The sequence below is a fragment of the Poecilia latipinna genome, unplaced genomic scaffold (genome assembly GCF_001443285.1).
Source record: "Poecilia latipinna isolate Pla-1442-1.1 unplaced genomic scaffold, P_latipinna-1.0 Scaffold524, whole genome shotgun sequence".
Lineage (NCBI taxonomy): Eukaryota > Metazoa > Chordata > Actinopteri > Cyprinodontiformes > Poeciliidae > Poecilia > Poecilia latipinna.
The window spans coordinates 115,084-132,790 of record NW_015113140.1 but is presented as its reverse complement, the minus strand read 5'-3'; the positions used below and the strand labels follow the sequence as shown (position 1 = coordinate 132,790).

The 17,707-nt window shown below is 38.2% G+C and overlaps 1 protein-coding gene across 1 annotated transcript in view; it reads left to right on the top strand.

The window, feature by feature from the left end:
- The first annotated feature begins 3,896 nt into the window (after positions 1 to 3,896).
- Positions 3,897 to 17,707, top strand: part of LOC106952548 (tankyrase-1-like) — an 82,169-nt gene continuing 68,358 nt past the window's right edge. Inside the window, exons 1-4 of the mRNA XM_015040719.1 lie at positions 3,897 to 4,444; positions 6,584 to 6,699; positions 7,255 to 7,363; positions 14,087 to 14,182. Coding sequence (XP_014896205.1) covers positions 3,949 to 4,444; positions 6,584 to 6,699; positions 7,255 to 7,363; positions 14,087 to 14,182 — 817 coding nt within the window. The 5' untranslated portion in view covers positions 3,897 to 3,948. The remainder of the gene's footprint in view (positions 4,445 to 6,583; positions 6,700 to 7,254; positions 7,364 to 14,086; positions 14,183 to 17,707) is intronic.

Here is a 17,707-nt window from a genome sequence, read left to right as displayed (position 1 = left end):
TTCCAGTCTCTAAACAGGACAGGTGCGGCGCACCGCGCTGGAGGCGGGCGGGGCATTTTTTTTTTTTTTTTTCATCTTCACCTGCTACCAAGAACAAGGACGAGGCCAGTTTCGACGAGGCTTTTTCTGTTTCAGATATGCGTATCTGATAAAGAACACGCCAGTTATTAAACACGTTTCAAATAGAAAGTCAAAATGAAGATAGAGCTTCATTATTTTTCTAAAATGCAATTAAAATTGCGCTACTGATTGAAACTCACACTACAGGTAACACCCATCTAATCCACACAGGCTACAAGATGAAAACAATTAAGCCAAACAGAAATTAAGCCATTAAAAAAAGGAAATAAAGGAATGAAGATAAAAAGGTGAGGAAAAGAAAACAAAAATCCTTAAAATCTGTCAGTATTCAGAAAGCACTGCTTATCAGCTTAAATTAATAACAACTGGTTAAGTTGATGGCCTTTAAAATATATCTCATATTATCACAGCATGGCATGGGTAAAAAGAAAAAGATGAGTGAAGAAATCATCAAAAATCTGGAAATAAAACAAGAGTGGATTTTTCTGCAAGACCATAACAATCTCACAGTCATAGCAACTTTCATCAGGTTTCAGGGAGACAAAGTGAATGGCTGTGTAAATGATCTAGTTTGAATTCAGTTGGAAAGAACACTATCATAGAGATTACATTGGGATTAGATGGCAGTTTGTGTGGAAGGACATGCCAAACTCACACCTTAGCAATACACGTAGTTCCTCCACACATGAGAAATCTTAAAGCTGTCAGAACCAAAAAGTATTTTTGACTAAGTATTTAGTAAAGTTTTATAAGACAGGCTCAATAGTCTATGAACTGATTTGTGTGAGATTTATTATTCATTCAATTTATTAATTTACATTTGTGTATATTTGTGTGTGTGTAAAGTTTGCCCGTTTTATTACAGCAGCATTTCACAGCCTCAGACATTTGTCAAGGTTTTTAGGTTTGCTTTACCACCCCAAGATTAGTGATTAGTTGTCTCCATCTTGTCAGTGTTTTCAAAACTTTTCACAAATTCATCTAAAGCTTCAGAGATAAAGTCTTGTTTTGACTATGGCTTGAAAAGGTCAAAACGGCTGGAAGAGAACTATTAATAGAAACAATGCTGTTCTGCTGGATTTTCTTGAAATAACTTGGGTTCATTTGTGCTCCAGCATCTTTCTCTTTCTTGTAGCCCCTTTTCTATCATCGTAGAGTACCCTGCAGAAAGTATTTCTGCACCTTTTCATTTATGTCTCCCAATACATGACTCATAGTGGGTTTCTTGAGGATTTGTTTCTTCAAGTTAAGCATAAGCCTCAAGGGTAACTGGGTGTTTCTAAAATGAAAATAAATACTCTTTGTGAATTTCAATGGGCTCAATAAAAGTAGTCAACATTCCAAACATAACAAGATTCCTTCAAAAGCATCTGTTAAGTTCACACAGCTCTCAATCAGTCTTTAATTATCAACAAAACAGATTAACTTCTAGGGAGGACAGTTAGGTTCTAATCCAGTGCAAATGGTCTTTTTCTTATTGTGACTTAAATCGTATGTAGTTGAAAAATAATTGCCTTTTTTAACTGATTGGGATCAATCACTGATTGAATGCTAATTTATGCTAATGTTTTCACCAAAAGTGGAAAATTCCAATTTTGAGGTCACATTTTTCTGAAGGTGCGTGAGGTTGTTTGTAGTTTTGTTCCCAGAACTTTGAGAGTTTTGATACTTAAAGAGCAGCTGGCAGAGGAATGGCAGGCATGTCAACCAACCAGACTGACTTTGGATTGTCATGGTGACGTGGCCTTATTTTTCTGTCCACATTTACAAAACTGAATCCTTGTCATGGTGACTGTTATCAGATGTCACCAACTTTTTAAAAATTATTATTAACGTGAAACCATAGCTTCCCATCAATCTGGAATACGTTATATTGTTATCTACAAGCAATATGAATCCATCAACAAAAGGTGAAAAGTGTTTTCCAGTGGAAAACAGTTCTGATTTTCTCAGGAGGGAAGGTCCAAGCAATTTGAAGAGATGATTTATGCTATATAGCTAACATAGAACCATGACACATTGGAATCGTTAGGATGACCATAAAATCCTCTGAATATTAAAGTATTCTGGAGTCAAATGTGTGACCCGATAGCTGAATCGTAGCTAAAACTGAGTCAGCAACGGGACAGTTTTGCCAAACACAGTAGAAGAGATAGAAAAAGAATCACAGTGTTGCAACGGCCCAGTCAAAATCCAGAACTCAAACTGATTCAAATGCCATTTTCAAGCCTTCAATGATCTGTGAAGAATGTGTTGTCTGTAAATTTCAGTGAACGGAAGCAATGTTACAAAGGAGACAATCTGGGAAACTTATAAAGACACACAAAAAACAGTTTCAAGTTACTGCTGCTAAAAAATAGCCCTACCTGCCAACTGACCATGGGATAAATATATATTTATGTAAATAAAAAAATAATTAATTTGTATTTTTTCACATGCATTATTTTAGTTTTTTATATATATATATATATATTTATATATATTTACTTGAAAAATACAACAACAACAACATAAAAGTCTGCCTTACTTTACCTTAAAAATATTAATGTGGAATTGGTTGTGCATATGTTCTGATATGCAAAACACAATAACGAAAAGAGGGTGTACTCATTGTATGTTCTACACCAAACAACCTAACAGATTTTTTTTTGTCTATGTTTTGATTTTAAGGTTAGCCCTGCAATAGTAGGTTGATCAAGTTGTTTCCTGTAACTGGTGCCAAATATTTACACGTTTACAGTTTCGACTGACGAGCTGACTGACGAAGTGTTCAGATGCCAATGATGCCATTTTAGATGTTTCATAATTCATTTAAAAAGTTGTTAGTAAACAAAAGATATTGGACACATATATTATTAATTTGTAGTCATCATTTTTGCTTAGCTGTGGGACAATTATTGAGCTTGTTTATAAAAATCTAAAGAGGTAACTGACAGACACATTAGTCTAAACATACATCATTACATTTTGTTTTAATGGACTGCACAATATTCCAACTTTGAATCATGAATTTTCATTTGTTAAAACATTTGTTTGAGTTCATCTTTTACATTTTCAATGAATGCTGTGAAAGCTAAACCTCTCAAGGCTTTACCCTAGAAAGTCTGCTGCCATCTGATGGCAAATAAGTGTAACAGCTGTAACATTACTGGATACTTGCTTAAGGTTTATGTTTCAAAAGTGCATTTAAACATCCTTTTTGTTAATATTGCAGACACCTTGGACCATGTTGTTTGTCTACTCTGGGTTTAAGGATTTATTTTTTTTATTTAATTACCTTTAGAAATCTGAACGTGTAAAAGAAAAAAAAGCATTGATTTCTACACCTGGGCAGATGGCCAGTCAATCATAGGGGCACATCCAATAACCATGTACGAACAAATTCACACCAAACTGGAATTTAGAGGGATCATTTAACCTAAAAGTTCTGTTTATGGACTTTGGGAGGAAGCCTGGGGAAACCTAATTGAGCCACCGAACAGTCTGTAATTATTTTTTTGAAAATAAATTGAACTTTATGCTCCCAGATATGTCAACATTGTTCAATATAGCAGCTATAAGCTACTGAAACTGATATAAAGAACATCAAATTCGCGCATAAAATAATCACATAACAGAACAAGACATTATTTAGAAATCTAACGACGTAATAAAGTATTTAATAAATTCCTTCACAAAACCTAGGGTATTTTTTCGTTTTTTTATTTTTATTTGTTTCCGTGAACTTCCACCCTAGATGACTTATGTCTCATTTAAGTTTTTGCCAAGCAGCTGTTATCCTGGTAATCCCGAGCGGAAGTTTGGTTTTCCAGGCAGGAAATTGTCAGCAGTGTTTGTGTTGCTGCTGGGGACTGTTGTGTTGTGAAAATGGCGACGCCTCGTCGCTCCTCCCAGCAGCAGCAGCAGCAGCAGCTGAGCGCCCTGCTGTCCTCACCCCCTCGCAGCGCATCTGTACCCGTCAGCCCGCCGGACTCGCCGTCTGCACCCGCCGAAGATGCTTCCCCTCTTTCCCTTGGAGCAGAAATGGAAAACGTGGCTGATGGTGAGGTAGCGCTGACCTCTCCCAACACCACTTCCCCGGCTCTGGCCCTCACACCCAGCAGCAGCAGCAGCAGCACTACTAGCTCCCCGACCACCACCGAGGGAAGCGAGACTAGCCCTGGCTCTACGCCGGACTCTGGCAGTGCTAACCCCCGCAGCTGCAGCAGCACTATTAGCGGCGATGCAAACGGCGCTTTTAGAGAGCTATTTGAAGCCTGTCGAAACGGGGACGTTTCCAGAGTCAAGAAACTCGTAGATGCGGTGAATGTGAACGCCAAAGACATGGCTGGACGGAAATCTACACCCCTGCATTTCGCTGCAGGTAACCATATGAAAGCATAATAATAATTAAAAAAAATAAATAAATTTTGTTTTGCTATGAAAAGATTGTTTTTGTCGAGCCAAAGAGCAACAAGAACAGGAAAAGTGTGAGCACCGAGTGCATTTAATCTCACGTGCAACAAGTTTTCTTCCATAAGCGGCAACGTTTGGAGAGAAAAATAACAGAAATAAAGAAAGTACAGATATTTTTTTTAATTCACGTCACTTTCAGATTTGTCGAAATTTAGTCAATATTTAACTTTTGGCTGATATCGGTTTCCCTGGCCAATGCCGATATTTATTGATCAGGATGGTCAATTCTGTTGTCCGTCATATTGACCGATGGGATTTAAAAAAAACGTCATAATCTATTTTACCCGTCATTTGTTAAACATAATGACATCCAATTGCATTTAATTTTCATTTAGTTTATTTAATATTCAAGCTGAACAGAGAGTCCACTAGGGCTGTTGTGATACAATAATCTCACGATACGATACACGTTATTCTGCTCATGAAACGATATGTATTGCGATATTCAGCAAAAGAAACAATTAAATACACTTTTGCGATTTTCTGAAAGATTTTAGAGGGACAGAGTGATTTTGGTGAAATTTTGTGACTGTTATAGAGTTGGATTAAATTAATTTAACTGAAAACTGATTAAAAGCACCAACTACACAATACCTGCACCAACTACACAATACCTGGCTCTGGTTGGACATGGACACAGACTTAAAGTTGACAGCTGGCCAAAATGAATCAAAGAAGTGGTGAGAAAACATGTTTCTTTTAATTGAAACAGTACAAACTGTAGCTTACATGCATTTGTAAAGTAAATAAAGTGCACCAAGTACCCTGCTCTGAATAGTCTGATACCTTTTCAACCTTGACACTTAACATTTGAAGGAATCACTCTAAGCCTGATGACCTAATCACTCTCCCGGCAAAGCAAGCAGTGAGTGAGCAAGGTGACAGTTGGATGTTACGATACTTTCGGATGAATATCGATTTTTTTCTAGGAAAGAAAATATCGATATATATTGCAATATTGATATTATTACACAGCCCTAGAATCCACATAGTCCCATCACACATCAAGCAGATTAATACGTGTCAATTTCCCTACAGTGGTAAAAACCGCTGATTGCGGCCTCAATAATTACAGAAGAATTGAGTGCAAACGGGGAAATAGCCCTTTATTTTAGCACCAAATAGCAATATTGAGTCAGGTACTAAAGTAGGGCTATTACCCCATGTATTTCTCCCCAATTATTTGGACCAATAAATCATGGTGGTTGTTTTTTTTTTCCAACGACTATTAAAGTTCTGATTTTATGTTTTCATTGTTTACTTTTTATTCAGTCCAGATATTATAACCAAAATATTCACAAATATTCAAAATAACACAATTTTAGCAACATGATTACCTCTAATAATGAATTCATTAGAGTATTTTAGCACAGTTTGGATTAACTGTTGGTCCTTTGTTGTAATTAAACATTCTTTTCTATTTTTACTCAAGGTTATCATGCTGTGAGAAAATTATGCAGTTAGCATATGTAGCATAAAATGCTACGTATGTGTACTGGTGGGCTGAAATGAACTCCCTGAAGCAGCTGCTTCTTTCTGCTTTTTGGCTCCATAGATTTGGTGGTGGAAACGTTTTAGGGGATTCACATCCCATCGTCTTTCCTCACACACCCTCCAAAAAAAGAATGATTTCATTGTCTAGCTGAAACTGTCAGAGTTTCCATCCTGAATGCGTTGTCTTCTTAGATACAGCCGACTCAAAGCATGCTTTCGCACAGAATCGATGCGTAGCTGATCCTACTTTTAAATATTGGTCAAATGTTAGCTTTATCAGCCAGCGTTTATGCTAGCCCTGTTTCTACAGTGAGTCATTATGCAGTTCTGTACTTGACTTCTTAGTAGTTCAGCCTGAACAGTGTCATAAAAGTGACATCACACATCTCTAAGTGTTACCTTTGAGTCAACACCCTGATCAAACTGTGTATATTTAATATGGTCATCAACATGGATGACACAACTAGCTGATTTGAATGTGTGCAAATAGATCAGGGTTAGGGTTTTTCCCCCTTCTAATCAGCACCCTGCCCACTTTCATCTTTTGTCTTAGGTTTTGGACGGAAAGATGTGGTGGATCACCTGCTCCAGACAGGCGCAAACGTGCACGCCCGAGACGACGGGGGGCTCATCCCGCTCCACAATGCTTGCTCTTTTGGTCATTCTGAGGTGCAAACTTTTAACTATTTCACCAATACTTTTTTTTGCCCTTCTGCCTCTAAGATCAGACTCATGTCTGTGGTTTTTGATGTTTTAAAGACATGGTCAACAGGGTTGGGAAGTATATATTACGTATGATGTATGCATTATCGATAATATTAGTTATTGACCACAGCAGAAGTATTGATATCGGCCCAAATTTTCATATTGGTTCCCTACATGGTTCTGTTAAAAAAAGTAGCATTTGGATACATTTGATTAGGAACAGCTGAGTTGTAGTTTTGTAATGACTCTACAATTGCATTCTTATTAAAACAAGAATCAATCTGTGTTTTTGAATGCATTCTACTTTTGTAATTAGCTTAAATATATCCAGTTACAGCATGTTTTTTTGTGATATTAGCATTGCATGCAGTCATGCTGTGAAAACAATATATTTTCTATGCTTTGTGCAGCCCTGCTTGGAGCCTTGCTGATACTTCGGGATACCTAATTCTGTAAATTTGTAAAACCAAAACATTGTTCTTCAATAGACTATTGATGTAATTCTAAATCTTGTTTTAGGTGGTGTCCTTGCTTCTGTGTCAAGGCGCCGACCCCAACGCTCGAGACAACTGGAACTACACGCCGCTACACGAAGCAGCTATCAAGGGCAAGATTGATGTATGCATAGGTAAGCCCACAGAAACAGATGCCAACGCCCGTACATTACAAGTGGTTGTGTGAATGGGAGCCTTTTACTGTCTCACTGTCCGGTGAATGTAAATGTCTAAGCTTATTGTCTTTTTGCCCTCTAAGACAAAAGTAGACCGTTGTGCGAAGGCAACAAAACGAGAAAAAAAAACAAAAAAACGCTGCTGCTTTGTTAATTTCAGCACAGTAAAAGCTGTTGGCTCCTCTGTGACGTGAATACATCCCTTCATTACTTTAGTTAACGCCGTGCATAATTTCTTGATATTAAAATCTGTATTGGCATTAACATAAAGTGTGCGTTTGCGGTTGTCTGTCGAGTTGTGTGTGTGTGTGTGTGTGTGTGTGTGTGTGTGTGTGTCAGGACACAACCTTGAGTTTTGTGGCGTCACAGATTCGTTTTAGAAACTGTAATGAACCACCCACGGGCTGGATGCGTTCATTTCCCATCTACAATAAAGCATCAAATATCCTATAAATTGCAATTACCGCATCAGTGTTTATACTCATCGTGGGGAGAAGAGGCCATTGATTTTTGTGTCTCACTGGTATTTCACATTAGTATTTCAGAGGCTGCCTCAAAAGCATTACAGAGGTGTTTGGTTCCTTCACTCCACGGCAGCCTCGGCCTTTGTTTGGACTTTTCTGACATCACATCTAGATGCCTGTCAGTCAGCCATAAACTGAAGCTGGCAGGCGAGAGCAGACTGACTGACAGTAGACAATCTTCTGAACAAAAATAATCTGTGAAATTATACTGGAAGGAAACAGATTTGACAATATTGATTGATCCATTCTTTTCATATCCCCATCCTCGCAGTTTTGGATTAGCAGAATGAGTCTTTGGTAAAATAAACAGATGAGCAACAAACATGTCTGTCAGTGTTTTTGTTTTAAACTGCTTTTGTTGTAAAAATCACTAAAAATCAACTGAATGTCCTTTAGAATCCATCTCAATCCAGGATATCTGTGCATTCTTAAAAACATCTTAAAATAATTTTTTTTAAAAGGAAGTTGGCCTTAAATTCATTAACAGGTGTTAAATTTTGTCATGGCAGCACTATATAATGTTGTAAATTTATTTTTTTTATTTTTTTTTTATCTTGCTGGATGTTTCTGTCGGGCAAAAGTTTGAGTCGTGCGTAAAAATGTTCATTGGCTTTTGTGTTAGCCAGTTTTTTTTTTTTTTTTTTTGGTCCCTCTTGGGGAACTGAAAAAATGTCACCAGTTGGCTGAACTTCTGTTGCAAACTCTTACAAGGTGCAGTCAGTAGGAAAAAGAACAAACTTCTAAGACTAGCACTATTGGGTTTAAGGCTGTGAAAAGCACAAAGCTGCTGCAGGAGGCATAAACAAAAAATTTACAGTTTTTACTATTCTTGATTTTAATACAGAAGAACCAACCATACCTTATTTTTGTAATGTTTTGGTTTTACATTTCATTCACAGTGGCATCAAAAGGACAAAAAAAGAAAGAAAGAAAAGAGGGGGTTCTTAAAATCTGCATCTTACAAACTTAGTCTTGTACAGGAGAGTGCAAAGCCAGGATTTAAGATTTAAATAATTGATACATGACATTAAGTTGTGGGTTGTAAGTTGAAAGAATGTGGAAATGCAAACCCATGCACATTATGCGAACAATTGGATTTCATCATTTTGGAGAATATCAAATGCTGGCACCTCCATGCAGTTCAGTCTGACAGAAGTTCAGAACCTGCTAAAAGCAAACATTTTCAGGTCACATTATAAAATAAAATTCTGGCACCTACAGGACTTCAAGGTTCAGTGTTCATCGTTTTCACCCCTCTGGCAAAAAAAAAAAAAAATGTACAATGCACTTTCTACTTGTCATTCCTCTGCTGGATCTGAATGTCCTTGACTGCAGTAGCGGGAGGGTGGTGGGGGTCCGTCACTGCAATACCATGTAGCAATAAGGGAGCAATGGCGTGCTGTGTTGAATACAAATACTCATGATGATAATAAATGCGTTTTTCTTCAGTCATGTTTTAAAACTGGTTTTCTCATATTTGTGTACTTTTGTTGAGTTGTGATATTTCAGTCTTAATGCCAAACAAAACAAAGCATGTACAACCTTCATCAAGTTGTTTATTTTTAAAAGAAGAAAAGTTATTTTTCTAGAGATTCAATAGTTGGAAATCTTCCAGCTGATGCCAAATTTCCATTTTGGCATTTCTTTGACCTGTTCATTTTTGGAGGATTTCAATTAAGGTCACTGAAAAATATATTTCAAGTCATTTCTTGGTTTACTTAAAACCCTTGTTCAAGAAATTGAGCCAAAAGAGCACAATTAACCATAACAATTTGTTGCAGAACTTTGTCTCTTAGTTGCTGGAGGTATAATGTCATCTAAAGTTCTCAGTTTGGAAAACTTAAAAAACTTTCATTTTCTTCTAGTGAAGCTGTCCTTTTTTAATTCATGCTGATAAATGAAATCCCTCTCCATTTTCAGCTTTATTGGGTTAAAACTAACCAGTTCTCAATTTCATTACCCTTGACAAAATAAATCATTTTTTTTTGTAAATCCTATTATCCAATGTTCTTCAAAGAGTAGTCCTGGGCAGTCAATATTACACCGACTCTGAAAAAGCCTCTGACTGAAGACTGTTGTTGTAAATCAGTCATTTTAGGTTTGATTACTGCATAAATTAATCTTAATAAAACACAGAGGCACTGTTGGCTTTACAGCTACTCATTTTGAACAGCTCTACTTGTATAAAAAATTATAGCATAATGCAGCTGTACCTATAACTAGATGTGTGTTTTTAAAGGGTTAACACAAAGATTAAACTTTAGCTAGCATTACTAATAACGAGGAACACACATGGCAACTTTTTATCTTTAAAATTTATTTGCTAATGTTAAAAGTTTAGTGGTTTACTGACCAGTTTTACCTGCATTTATAATAACACATATGTGACTTTATAGGCCATTCAACAGTTGCTTTTTGCTTTTATGCTGTTTGCAAGAATTTTTTAACTTGAAGTTGATTGGCTACATAATCCTTTTGTTTTCCACATTCAAGTGGAAGTAAAGCCACTAAATTATGTCCATCAGTCTTTTATAATCTGGTTTGAAGCCAGATGAAGAAGGGGGCACCCTGCTTTATTGGAGGCGTTAATTTATTGGATTTGAAGAACAGGGGGTTCTTCAATTTCAAACAAAGCAACTAATGTAAAACCTGGCACTGATGCAACAACAAAACTGTTGGTTTCTAATTGTTATTATTGCCTTATTCTGTAGGATTACATGCAGTTAAAACTAGTTAGTGGCTTGGCATAGTGGAATATGTTTGCCACTACTTTTCAGAAGTCTAGAGTGAAAACTTTATGCTTTATTTAGCACATGAAAGATTTGAAGTTCTCCCTTATTAGGGTATGAAGCCCCCACACTCTAATAAAAAATCAGATGTCATTTTCATATACCTGCATTTAAAAGTTGGATATAATTGGTTATTTTGCAGTAGAGATAAGTAGTTTTACATTTTAAAACAGCTTTAGAAGTTTTTTGCTGTTTAAACACCTGAAGGCTTTCATTTGAACTCTGATCAAGACACTCGCTCCACAGCACAGCGTTTTCTCACTTCTAAAAGTGTGATTGTACTTGAGAAGAACTGCTTTCATTAATGTCTTCCTTTTATCATTTTTACACATTTAAAAGCTGCAGGACTAGGAAGCCCATCTGAATGTGTGTGACTTCTTTTTGTGTCGACTACATGTGCCTTAGCACAGACGTTGTCCATCAAAAGGCTGCAAATCTGACATTGTCCTGAAAACTAATCCCGCACAAAAATAAAAATAAAAAGGATTTGGGTTGTTTGGTGAGGGCTTTAGCAGCTATTATGGGAAAAGCATAATCTTTGGAGACTCGACAGAAAGTGAGTTAGATGTTGACGGTTGTTGATGGAATTGGAGTTGTTAGCTTGCGTCAGGTTGTTTTACTTGAAATCAGACTGCCATTTTTATAGGCATGGATTTATCCTCTGGATGAGAGTCGTAGACCTGCAGTGTCATGGCACTTTTTTCTAATCTTGTCACGTTACAACCGCAAATCTTATTGGACTTTATGGGGATTTTGTTTGATGGGCCAACACAAAGTATTGCATTATATAAAATTTAGATGCAGACTCCCACTCCACACACAGTCAGCTTCATCTCTTTTTGTAGTATGTCGTTACCAACTTTTCATAACTATAAGAGGCAAAGACTACACAATATATTGCAAATGTATTTTCATCCCAATATCAGTGTGTGGAATATTCATATTGCAAAGGACTGTTTGGAGTGCAATAACTTTTGGCTAATGTATTCAAAGTGTGATGATCCTGTGTTTTATATGCTGATGTAATATTTTTGCAAATTGGAGAGAGACTCACTGCAGCAGATGCTCATAAATGACTTTGACCAAAAAGCTAAAAATGTAGGAAGCACAATAAGAAAAAACAAGAGAAAATAGTCATAAATCATAACTGATGCAGCCTATGGAGAATTTTCTAATGTTTTGTAGCCCTGCAAAAGATTTACATTTTGTTTTCCAGTCTTCTTTGCTACATAAAGCTCAGATTGGATTGAGAACATATGTGGAGTTTTCAAGCATTGACACAGATTATTTGGACCAATCGTATATTCATTTGAGCTACTTCTGGGTTTGATGGGATGCAGCAAGGCAACGCAAATAAATGATACAACACCATTACATAAATCTAATCTACATTTCATAAATGGGTGTTCTCCAATAATTCTGGTGCACTTTTATAAAGCATGAATTAAAATTGACAAAAACAATGAAGCTGAGCAAAATTTAAATAAAAATAAAAAAAATAGCTGCAGTGCTAAACATTCATTCAGTCACACTATAATGAGCAGCAAAAATGCATTTTCTAAATTACGAACAATGATGTAAGTAAAATATTTTAATTACAATATCAATTTCGCAAATTTTGACCATATTAATTAAAATTAACCAAAGTTCACTATCAGTTTTAAGTCACAGTGAGGCAATAAGAGCCCTATTCTCATTAATTCTCTGATGTGGGATATGAATAATAAAAAACAAAGGCAGAGATGTTTGTAAATGTCTTTAAATCTGTTAGGCTGTAAGGAATGAAGGCTTTAAAAATTGGAATACTTTGATATTCCAATTTTTCTGAGCCACATTTTATGTTGTCAATTGTGTATGTATCATTTCTTTTATTGCATTCAACGCATTTAACTTATTTGTTGTAACATGCGTCCTGTATGCTTCTCCAAATTGCTTTTTTCCAGTGCTTTTTTCCAAATGGTCTCACATGTCGCATTTATGCCAATTGGTTGATCTGAGCTTTGAAATTAGGGGTTGTTGTCCTTATAGAAGGAGAACCTTCTCACCCATTTCCAGCCTCTAATGGCATTTAACAGAATCATCCAACATTGCTCTGTATTTAGCTTTGTCCATCTTCCAATCAGCTGAAGAAGAGCCGTCTCACTGCATGAAGCTGTCATTACCTCCAGGGTCGTGAGCGGTGTTGGTTTTATGTCACTTAGCGTTGTTGCCTTCCAGTTCAGTTGTGTGTTACTTTGTGTTGCTCCGTCACTTCCTTCCCCATTAACACACAGCGATTCTGACTCTGAATCCTTTTTCTAGGCGTCTAGTTGTTGTTAAGCAGCAGTAGCTATGTTCTGCCTCGGTCCGAGAGCAGAAGTCTATGCCCGATCGTCTCTGTTTTTCCTTTCCTCTCTGGCGGATTTTAGCAGTGCATTGTTAAGTGCCTCTGAGTCAAAGGGCATGTGCAGTGGGAGCCGCTCAACAATCACAATAGTGGCACGTCGGGAGGCAGAGAATCGACACCGGCGCCCTCAAAAGAGCTAATTTACAGCAAAACGGAGTGCGGGCAGAGTTTGTTATTCAGCTCATACCTGTTTGCAAGGCACACAACTCTCTTCTCTTCCCTCTTTCTATCCTCCCCTCCTTCAGTCTAATCTGAATCTTTCTATCCGCTCTGCCGCTATTTCCCAGTCCTCTTGTTTTTGCTTTCCCTGTCCCTTCTTCTCATCCCCTCTGCCCCCTCCCTCCTTCCTCTTTTCTCCTCTCTCTCATCTTCCTCTCCGCTGCATCGCTCACTCAGTCGGAGAGGCGAGGGTCTCTCCGCTCGCACTCCTTCCTCGCTGTCGATGCCTCGATTAGCTCCCCCCCGGTCCTGCTCCTCTCTACTTGTCCGTTTTGTTCAGTCGGAAGCTCCCCCTTCCCGCTATCGTGGAAGTGCGATGGCTTCGGTGGTCTGTCACGTTGCCGCTTAATTAGGTCCCACAGTTATTTTTGCGGCGGAGTGCCTCAGCGAAGCAGTTCGGTGCTGTTTTGTTTTGACATGTCTGTTTACATCAGCGGCATGGCTCGCAGGGCAGGGGCAGCTGGGGGCAGCGGAGGGATCAGCACTAGCAACAGAGGAGGAGCAGCTGGGGAAAGAGGAGGAGATGAGAAGCGCGAAGCAGGGCACGCCATAACGCTGCCCGGGGGTCCCGGAGTCCCGGCCGTTGGAGGGAGAGGGCCAGCGGAGGAGGAAGCTGGGGAAAGAAGTGGCGGCTCAGCCAGGGCAGTGTACGGAGCGGGAGGCGGAGCGTCAGGATGGGGACTGAGTGGAGGTGTTTGTCGGGGAGTTTGCGTGTCCGTTCAGGAGCTCAGCTACTGTCTGTGTCTGCCCTGTTGTTGCACAGTGCTACTGCAGCATGGAGCAGACCCCAACATCCGCAACACCGACGGCAAGTCCGCCCTGGACCTGGCCGAACCCTCCGCCAAGGCCGTGCTCACAGGTCAGTCATCTGCAACACACACACACACGCACGCACGCACACACAGAGACTTCCGACAAAGTTTGGGAGAGTCTTTAAGTATTACATTTGGTGGGAAGTGTTTTTCTAAACATAAGAAAAAGATCCATTCATGAATCATCATCATCAGGATAAAAACTTCTTGAGATGAGAAATCTCTTTTACAAGAGTGTCCTGGTAAATATGTCCATCTATCCCTTACAATCCATCCATCCATCCATCCATCCATCCATCCATCCATCCATCCATCCATCCATCCATCCATCCATCCATGGGCCACTACAGTCCATCCATCCATCCATCCATCCATCCATCCACCCATCCATCCATCCATCCATCCATCCATCCATCCATCCATGCATGCATGTTATGTTTTACTTGTAATTAAAAATGGTCTGTAAGGGATTCTTAAAATTTGAGCCTGGAAACTGAACCTTGTACAGGACGGTGCACATATAAACAGATTCTGTTCTGGTTTTTTCCTGTGTTCTCCTTTGTCCTACTTTCTTGTTTGTTGTTTTCCCTTTCTGCCCGTTTAGCATTCTGTCCATAACTGTGGGGCTACAGGCAGTGTCACCTTTCCATTTTATCTATCATCCATAGACACAATCTTATTGTCATTCAGACTATACACCATACAGCACACACCAGGAAGAAATATTGTTGCAGTGGCTTTGAAAGACAAAATCCTAAGTTGATAAATAATGAAAAACGTATATACCAATTCTTATACATTTAAACATTGCACCTTGGATTTATGAGACATATTCAACTGTTACAACTGTTTAGGAACAGAGGCCTTTTTCCCATGCTCTGCGTACACTATGCACAGTTTATTTCTCACAGTTTCCATACCTTTAAGGCTCCTGTTCCCATTTCGAGGAGCTGCTTTTGCCTCAAACAGCATGCATCAGTCTGCAGCTCAATAGAGCCACTGTCTATGAAGGAACTTTCTGTTTCCTACCTTCCCGGTCCGTCTCCAGTCTTTGCCTCGCAGCTTCTTTTGTCATTCTGTAAACAGCATGGAAACAGTTTGAGCCCAGAAGGAGTTGGCACCTCTCATTCATTACACTGTTGGTATGTGGAGCAAGGATCATTATCATGACTACCCTCATTATCATTAGTGTGCAGCTCCAGCTAACATGATGCGACCTAAATGATTTGAGTAAACATTATGCAAGTCCTGGTAAATAAGGATAATCCTTAGGAATAAAACAACTTTTGCTGCAGGTAAGTCCGAACGAAAATAGCAGCCTGAATGGCCTGTGTGCACAGGAATCAAGTTATGCATCTCAGTTTAGTTCATTTGTATAAATTGTTTCCACAGAGAGCACCATGAACGTCGCAGTCTTTGGGTTTTCAAAGGGTGCCGCATCTCTGCTTTGTGGCTGGTGCAATATGCATCTTAATACCCAGTTAAATACATTAAACATACAAGAGTAGCAAATTAAAGTTCCCCCTCATTTGGCGTTTTATTTGAAAAAACTTTAATTTGGATGGAGCAAACAAAAAGCCTTGAGAATACAGTTTTAATTCAATTAATCTGATTATTACTTAATGAAATAAAAGCTTTCTCTAGCTGGCTTTGCATAAGAATTCAAGAGCAAGTTTTAGTGCAATACGGAAAATCAGCCATATCAGTCTTTTAAGTTACTCAGCAGGGAGCAGAAAGATGTATTTTGTAGATTATGAGAAAGAAAAGAAAACTCTCAGTGAGCGAGTGATTAGAATAATGCATATGAATTTACACATTTATTCCCACTGCATTATAGCCCACATGCCATTTAATGAAGCGCTTCTGCAGGAATACTGGTTGATCCGCTTACTAGTAAATATTCAAGCAGAGATACATCAGCCCATCAGCCAGAGATTTAGATTAACTGATTTTATTTTGATCAGCTCTGATTGGTGACTGGGAGGCAAAATACTGGCAGACTCAAAGTTAAGACCATCCAGCATTTTTGGTCTAAAAAACCAGCCACATGTAATTTGCTTTGAGATTTATATAAAAAATGGATAAAGGACATACTACCTCTATCAAAAAACCTGGAGCGTAGTTCTTAGAAAAACTAGCTTCACAAGCTAGGTTTCATTAAGCAATACTGCCCTTTTAGTTTGGTTTGTTTTGTTGCTTTTGTTTTCCTTTGTTTTGAGGTTGAATTTTTTGAGACACAATGTACTTCAAGTGCAAATTACTAGAAACTTTCTTAATCTTGATATTGTTTGGAAAAGCTGCACACAAAGAGTGCAATTAAGAGATTTGTTAAAAATGTTATTGGGAATAAATTCTCTTTTGTGATTTTGACATAGAGTTAACTGTGATAAAGTCACCAAGTCATTCATTGACTTGTTTTTGAACATAAACCACCTGAATAAGGTTATTTTTCAGCATCTCAATTGTATTTGAGTCAAGACTTTTACTTTTTTCCCTTCCAAAACTTGCACTTTAGTTTGTCATTTAGAGATGCTCTTGCTGCTGTGTTTTGGACTGTTGTCCTGCTGAATAAGCCAAGAGTGCCAGAGCTTATTTACCAAAATTGATGGCCAGTCATTTAGCTTCAGGACTTTCTGGTTGAGAGCAGAATTTATGGTTCTGTCATTACAAGTTGTCCTGGTCCTCAAGCAGCAAGTCTGCCTTAGACCATTAAACTACCACCACTGAGCGTTGTTATTGTTCTTGTTTTTTTTTTGTTTTTTTCAGAAATGTTTTCAAGTAGATCAAACGTTGTGTGTACACCTTTCATAAATTTAACCAAAAGTTAGGTTGATCATCCAGAAGCTTTTGGCAAATATGTTTTGGAACAGTCTCTCTTATGATGCATGAAAACTGGCTTTATCGCAGGCAAGTTAAAGTTATTCAGGGTTCATTTATGACCTCGTCGTTTAGTCGTCCACGAGCTCCTGGAGTAATTTTGCTTGTCTGCTGTTCTGTGTTTTCTCCATTTGATGGTAGCGACTCTCACTGCAGTTCATTCTAGTCCCGAAGTCTTAAAAATGACTCTGCAATCCTTTCTGCACAGATGAAAGGTCAATGATGTTGTTTGTCATGTGCTGTTGAATCCCTTTAGATCAAGGCATGATGTGTTGCTGCTTGACATCTTTTAGCCTTCATGTTATTGGACATATTCTATTGAAGTGATTTGTGGGTTTCTGCATGGCTGCCAGCGGTCAGATCTGGGTGTGGCTGGTGAAATTCACTTCAGCTTTTCAAAACAGTGTAGTTGATCGTTTAATTAGTGAATTAAAAAAAGTGGAGATTATTACTTGTTTTAATATCGCTTAAGAATAATTTAATAAGTTACTCATCATTTAAAAGCCACTTTCAGTTTGATTTAAAAGTTGGCAGAGTGAAATATGTGAGAGGCCAAATACTTTTACACAGCACTCTAACTAAATTATCTTCATTTTGTTAGCTACACAAGTAAAAGTACATTTAAATCCTGAAGTTCTAACAGAACTCATCAGCTCTTCTTCACTATGGCTCTTGACATTGACTGTGTTGATTTT